At 31.3% G+C, this 7640-nt stretch overlaps 1 protein-coding gene across 1 annotated transcript in view; it reads right to left on the bottom strand.

Annotated features, from left to right (window-relative positions):
* KLRB1 (killer cell lectin like receptor B1) overlaps window positions 1-752 on the bottom strand; it is an 11258-nt gene extending 10506 nt beyond the window's left edge. Inside the window, exon 1 of the mRNA XM_011365761.1 lies at window positions 655-752. Within this exon, the coding sequence (XP_011364063.1) occupies window positions 655-739 (85 nt within the window). The 5' untranslated portion in view covers window positions 740-752. The remainder of the gene's footprint in view (window positions 1-654) is intronic.
* Between the last annotated feature and the right edge of the window lie 6888 nt (window positions 753-7640).

Genomic DNA, 7640 nt, shown 5'->3' with positions numbered 1-7640 from the left:
TAAAAATCCATTCCTAGACTATGGCATTTATCACCTATTACCTCACATCACAGTTCTCCTTTCATTTGGAAGAGTAAATCCTCTAAAACACACAAAAATGCCAATTTCAACAAATTTCAAATAGGTTCATTAGTGATATTTTCCAGGATATTGTGGCTTGTCTCTTTCTAAGCTGTAATACTTTTCAAGTTAGAAACTAACAGATTATAATTATTCTCAAGTCTTTAATCTTAAATACAATATCTTCCAGAAAATTTTTCACCTACCCTTTGGAGAAGGAAGAATGTTAATCATTAAGCCAACATTTTGTATTCTAAAAAAAAAAAAAAAAATACTTTGAATTCATATGCACTGGAACTTAATTACAATATTAGTATCTTGTAGGAAGATATGGAATAAGGTAGGCTAGTCTTACAACAAGGTAACAATGTGTTTCTGAAATTCTTCAGGGTCTTTCAACAAAGCCTCGGTAATAGGAGTGATGTTCACTTTTCACACTGATATTTTGATAAAAAAGAAATCTCTGAGATATGTGTTCTTCTCTACAGTTAATAAGATTCATCCTCAAACCAACACTTTAAAGTCATACATTTAAGAGGAAAACCTAACTCTACAAGATATACAAATGTCAACAGGAAAATTAAAGCCACTTACCCTGAGGAAGAGATGGGGGTGATGAAGTTTCAAGGCCAGTATTCCCAGTTAATTTTAAATCAGCATATGTCACTTCTCTGTCCATTGTAAACAGGAGAATGTGGCATTAAACATTTATATAAGGAGATACTCCAAGTTCTATAAGGCAAGATCAGTAAAAGGAAGTGACCATTGTAAAATGCTTTGCTGTTTCTCTCGTATTGTTACCCACCCACACTTCTCGCTGTGGGTTTTCTTCATAAATTAGAGAGGCAATCTATTACTGGTTGTCCACTATACTTAGACATGTAATATTGTATATACATGGAGAGAGACATTATACACGCAAACACATGCATAATATATAATATTAAAGCTAAACATTTCAATGATTAAATAATTATAAGTGACATCTTATAATTAAATAATTATAAGTGACATCTTATAATTAAATAATTATAAGATGTGGCAATAGTAGCAATAATATTGAGTAACTCAAGGAAAAATAAAAATAGATTTTTTTTATTACTTTGTCTCTTGTTTTGACATTAAATTTTGCTAGGTTAATAGTGGGAGTTGGGATGGACAAGAAAATAGAGTAAAATAAAAACAAAGTTATTTTTGAATGTGAAAAAGTGTAATATGCTAGAAGATAGCTATGGCATGGAGAAAGGGGTGATAAGAGAGTGATGAGAATCATTTTGTGAAAGAAGGTGAGAACACGAGAAAATCTACTCTAGATTTAAAATAGAAAAGAAAATGATGACTTCAGTGAGATGGCAGACTAGGAATCTACAAGCCATTTTTCTTTCAACAGAGATATTGAGATGACAACAATATATGAACCAGAATACCTCTGTGAAGGCTCTAGAGACCAATTGATTAGCTATGGCACCAAGGCCATTGTAAAACCAAGAAGGCATTCTAACGAAAGGGGTAGGGTAATTCCCAGCATTTGGTGCACACATTAGTGCCCCTCCCCTTCCATGGCATAGTACGGACACACCAAGAGGAACGCTCATGTAGTGGGGATCCTTCAAGATGGAAGCAATAGTTCAACATTCTGGATTGTCTGGAGCTACTGAAGAAACAGTTCTCTGTCTTGCTTGACTGAGTATGTATGGGATCAGCGCAAGTTTGGATGACACTGAAAACTAAGGCAAGCAGCATGTAAAGCCGTGGGGCAAGAGATAAAAATGGTTTGAGATGTCCTATGAGCTTCAGCTAGGCTGATTTGTGAGGGCACTACCCTTCAGAAAAACAGTGCACCAACACTTTGAGCAGTGGTTGTTTCTTCAAATGTTAAAATAACCCCCTCAAAAATAAATAAATAATACAAAGTATACAAAGAAACAGAGAAACATGGCCCAATCAAAGAAACAAAATAAAATTTCAGAAATTGATTCTAAAGAAGTTCAGATCTATGAGCTGCCTGAAAAAGAATTTAAAATAATGGTTATAACAATGTATGGTGATGGATGATAATCAGACTTATTGTGATGATCATTTCACAATGTATACAAATATCAAATCATTACGTTGTATACCTATAACTAATATAATGTTATATGTCAATTATACCTTAATAAAAAATAAAATAACTTAAAAGATGCTTAATGAGCTAAATGAAAATACAGAAAGACAATTTAGCAAAAAGAATACTATAAAATATTGTACAATATAATGGATAGCCCAAGAAAAATGGATAAATTCCTAGAAACACAACAAAATGAATCACAAAGAAACAGAAAATGTAAACGGATCAACGGCAAGTAAGATTTAAACCATATTTAAAAACTTCAAAAAGCCCAAGACCAGAGATATTCACTGGAGAATTCTCCCTAACATTTAAAGAAAAATTAACAGCAATTCTCGCTAAAATCTCCCACAAAACTAAAGAGGACAAAACACTTCCAAGCTCATTTTATGAGGCTGAAGCCAGACAAAGCAACTAAAAGAAAACTATAGATTAATATTCCTAATGAATATTGGTGTAAAAATTTTAAACAAACTACTAAGAAACTAAATTTAACAGTGTATTAAATGACCAAGTGGGTTTATTTCTGGAATAAAGGGACAGTTTAACATAAGAAAATCAATAAATGTAATATACCATACTAGGAAGGACAAAAAACATGATAATCTCAATTGGTGGAGAAATATTTCACAACATTTAATACCCTTTCATGATAAAAACACTCAACAAACTAGAAATAAAAGAAAATTACCTGAACACAATAAAGGCCATTTATGAAAAGCCTACAGCTAACAGGATATTCAATGGTGAGAGACTGAAATCCTTTTTCCTAAGATCTAGAAAAAGACAAAGATGCCTGCTCTTACCACTTATATTTAACATAGTGTTTGAAGTCTTAGCCAGAGCAATTAGACAAGAGAAAGAAATTAAAGGCATTCAAATTGGGAAAAAAGAAAAGTGTCTCTATTGAGAGATGACATGATGTTAGATATAGAAAACCCTAAAGATTTCACACACACAACACACAATAACACACACAAACTGTTAGAACTAATAAATGCATTCAGCTAAATTGCAGGACATGAAATCAACACATAGAAATCAGTTGTATTTGTATACATTAATAATAAACTATCTTGAAAAGAAATAAAGAAAATAATTCTTTTTCTTTGCAATCTACAAAATGAAAACTATTTTTATCAAAATTCCAATGGTATATTTTTCCAGATATTAAAAAAAAGTCATCCTAAAATTCACATGGACTCTCTAGGGACCTTAAACAGACAAAACAATTTTTATAAAGAAGAACAAAGTTAGAAGACTCAGAATTCCTGATTTCAAAATATATTATAAACCTACAGTAATCAAAATAGTGTGCTACTGGTGTAAACACAGAAAAATAGACCAGTAAAATAGAATAGAAAGCCCAGAGATAAACTCCCATATATATGGCCATATGATCTTCAACAGGGGTACCAATACTACTCAATAAGGGAAAAGACAGTCTTTTTAACAAATGATGTTGGGAAAACTAGGTGTCTACATCTGAAAGAATGAAGTTGGGCCCTTATCTTACACTACTGTATATAAAATTTAATTCAAAATGGATTAAAGACCTAAATATAAGACCTAAAACTACAAAACTCCTAGAAGAAAATATTAAAAAAAAGCTTCATGACATTGGACTTGAAAGTAATTTATCTTATATAATACCAAAATATAGGCAACAAAAGCAAAAATAAACGATGGGAGTACAGCAAACTGAAAAAACTTTTGTGTGTTAGAGGACACAATAAGCAGAATGAAAAGTCAATCTACGGAATGGGAGAAAATATTTGCAAATCATATAGCTGATAACAGGTTAATATCCAGAATATAAAAAGAATTTTTATAACTCATTAACAACAACAACAACAAAATCAAAGAACGTAGTTTTACAATGAGTTAAGGACTTGAACAAGCATTTTTCTAAAGATGCTATACAAATGGCCAACAAGCATATGAAAAGTTGATCAACATCACTAATCCTCTGAAATATGCAAGCCAAAACCACAAAGAGATAGCACCTCACCCTGGTAGGATGGTTAATATAAAAAAAACACACCCACACAAAGTAACATGTTGGCAAGGATGTAGAGAAAGTGGAACCTTTGTGTACCATTGACATAATTGTAATATGGTGTAACTAGTATGAAAAACAATACAGGCATGCTTTGTTTTATTGAGCCTCGCTTTATTGCACTTTACAGATGTTGCATTTTTTACAAATTGAAAGTCAGACTCTCCACTAGCAAAAAGATTATGACTTGCTGAAAGCTCAGATGATGGTTCACATTTTTGGCAAAAAAGTATTTTTAATTAAGGTATGAACATTTTTTTTTAGACATAATGCTATTTCACACTTGCTAGACAACAACATAATGTAAAAATAACTTTTATTTGTACTGGGAAACTAAAAAATTTGTGCAACTCAGTTTATTGCGATATTTGCTTTATTGCAGTGGTCTAGAGAGAAACCTACAATTTCTCTGAGTTATATATAACTTTATAAAGTTTCCTCAAAATTTAAAACTAGAACTACCATCTGGATATGTATTTAAAAGAAGTGAAAGCAGATTTTTGAAGATATATTTGCATACTCATGTTCCTAGCAGCACTATTCACAATAGCGAAGAGTTGAAAAAATTCAAATGTCTACTGACAGAAGAATGGATAAACAAAATGTAATATATACATACAATGAAATATTTCGACTTTAAAAAGGAAAGAAATCTTGCTACATATTACAACATAGATGAACCTTGAAGATATTACGTTAAGTGAAATAAGCCAGTTGCAAAACGACAAATAGTGTATTATTTTACTTTTATGAGGTATCTAAAATAGTAAAATTTATAGGAACAAAAAGTAGACTACTGATTAACAGTGCCTGGGGGAGGGCATAAAGGGAGTAGTATAATGAATGCAGAGTTTCAGATATGCAAAATAGTCTGGAGATGTGTTTTACAAAGATGTGAGTGTAGTTTACCATATTGAACTGCACACTTAAAAATTGTTAAAAAGATAAATACCATGTTATGTGTTTTTACCACAATAGAAAAAAGAAAAAAAATACAAAAGTAAAGCTATATAACTGGAGAGAAACTAGTGTTCAGTAATGACAAATAAGAGAAGGGAGGGTACAATATCTGGAAATATTAAAAAAGGAAGGACAGTGTTTTCAATGAAATATCTTCTGTCTCCCCAAGAGAATTTGAAAACGATCAATTGTTGGTGGAATGCAGTGGGATGATGGAGACAGGCCATGGACTAAAAGCTTTTAAGGATGAATGAGTGTGCAGCAGCATCACTCCACTTACCTATCTCATTTAGAATTAACACACAAACCTGTGGCATCATTAACTAGAATATTCACATATGAAATTATAAATAAAATAATTCTTTCTAAATTTAAACAATTAAGAATGTAGATATTTTAAAAATATTATTTAAATAATATTTAAAATATTAGAGGGTTGTTGTGGTTTCAGACAAGTAAAATAAATCAATTCTAACCACTGAAGAACTCATCATTTGGCTATGGCTTCACTTTCTCACTCATTAGCATTCAGCTGTACTGCTTCAGCATCATTTTTTGTTTTGTTTTGTGTAAGTCTCAGTACTTCAATGTTCTATAAAGACGGATACATTTTATCCCTTCTTCCTCTGGGTTCTGCAGATTTTGCAAACAAAACATATATATAATTTATTTTCAATGTCATAATATCAATTTATCTGTTTTTGCTATGAAATGGAAATTTTTCCTTGAACCAGGACTGTTTTTGTAGTGTCTGAGAATAAATTACGTGAATATATATTAAAAAAATGAATGTATGATGTACTTATTGTACTTAACCCATGCTTCACATTTGCACAAGGAAGTCGATATGGAACACCTCTTGTATTAATCCGCTAGTGCTGCAATAAAGTACCACAGACTGAGTGGCTTAAACAACAGAGACTTATTTTTCTCATAGTTCTGGTGGCTAGAAGTTCAAGATCAAGATGTCAGCAGGGTTAACATCTTCTGAGGATTCTCTCTTTGGGTTGTAAATGGTTGTCTTCTCTCTGTATCTTCATATGATCTTCTCTCTATATATTTTTATCCTAATCTCGATTTATAAGGACATCAGTCATATTGGATTAGGGCTTATCCTAATGGCCTCATTTCCACTCTTTAAAGAGTCTATGTTCAAATATAGTCATATTTTGAAGTACTGAGACTAGACTTTGAATATATGTACATTTTCTGGAAGGTGGCAGAAGCACAATACAGTCCATAACATCTCCTAAAAATTTTTCACCTTCAAGCCAAGCTAATGGTTTCATCTGGCTACAAAATATGATGTTGTATGTGTGATTGGGTATTATAACTGACTTATAGGTTGCATGTTTCTAGAAATTTAAACATTTTTATAGGTTATTCAATTTGCTAGCATATTATAGTAATATCTCATGATTCTTATATTTCTGTAGTGTCTGTGTTGTCTCCTCCTTATTTTATTTGTTTTCTTTTGTTGTCGTTGTTGGTCTAGCTAAAGGTTTGTCTGTTTTGTTTATCTTTTCAAAAAAAAGCTCTAAGTTTCCTTGATTTTTTTCTATTGTTTTTCTGGTCTCTATTTCAATTATTTTCACTCTGATCTTTATTATTTCCTTCCTTGTTTTTTATTTTGTTTTTTGCTTAATATATGTATTTACCACTATAAACTTCCCTCTAAGAACTGCTTTTATGGCATCCCATTGATTTTTGTGTGTTATGTTTCCATTTTCATTTGTTTTGAAATATTTTTTAATTTACCTTTTGATTTTTTTCTTTGACCCATTGGTTGTTTAAGAGCGTGTTGTTTCATTCTACATTTTTGTAATTTTTCAGCTTTCCTCTTGTTGTTGATTTCTTTTCATATCATTGTGATTATAAAAGATACTTGTATTATTTCAGTCTCTTAAATTTGCTAAGGCCTGTTTTGTGTCCTATAATACATAGTAGCCTGGAGAATGTTTCATGTGCACTTGAAAAGAATGTGTATTCTGGTCCTATTGGATGGAATGCTCTATAAGTGTCTCTTAGGTTCATTTGATTTAAAGTATAGTTCAAATCCAATATTTCCTTGATGATTTCTTTCTATCTATTGCTGAAAGTGGGATATTGAATTCTCCATACCATTATTATCTATTTTTCTCTTTAGATCTGTTAGTATTTGCTTAATATATATAGGTGCTCCTGTACTGGGGTGTGTATATATTTACAATTATTATATTTTCTTGTTGAGTTGATCCTTTTATCATTATAGTCATGCACTGCATAACAAAACAACATTTTGGTCAATGACAAACTACATATATGATGGCGGTCTGAAAGTATCATAAAAAATTATAAACAAAAGATTTGTTTACAATTTTGAAAAAAACACTGGATCCAACTAAGATGTTGAATTTACTGCTATGTGTGGGTAGTTTAAATAGATGAGGAGCCTCAGCATGCTGTTTTCTC

Source organism: Pteropus vampyrus, unplaced genomic scaffold, assembly GCF_000151845.1.
Source record: "Pteropus vampyrus isolate Shadow unplaced genomic scaffold, Pvam_2.0 Scaffold116, whole genome shotgun sequence".
Classification (NCBI taxonomy): domain Eukaryota; kingdom Metazoa; phylum Chordata; class Mammalia; order Chiroptera; family Pteropodidae; genus Pteropus; species Pteropus vampyrus.
Note: the sequence above shows the minus strand (reverse complement) of the source record. Positions and strands in the feature narration are given on the sequence as shown.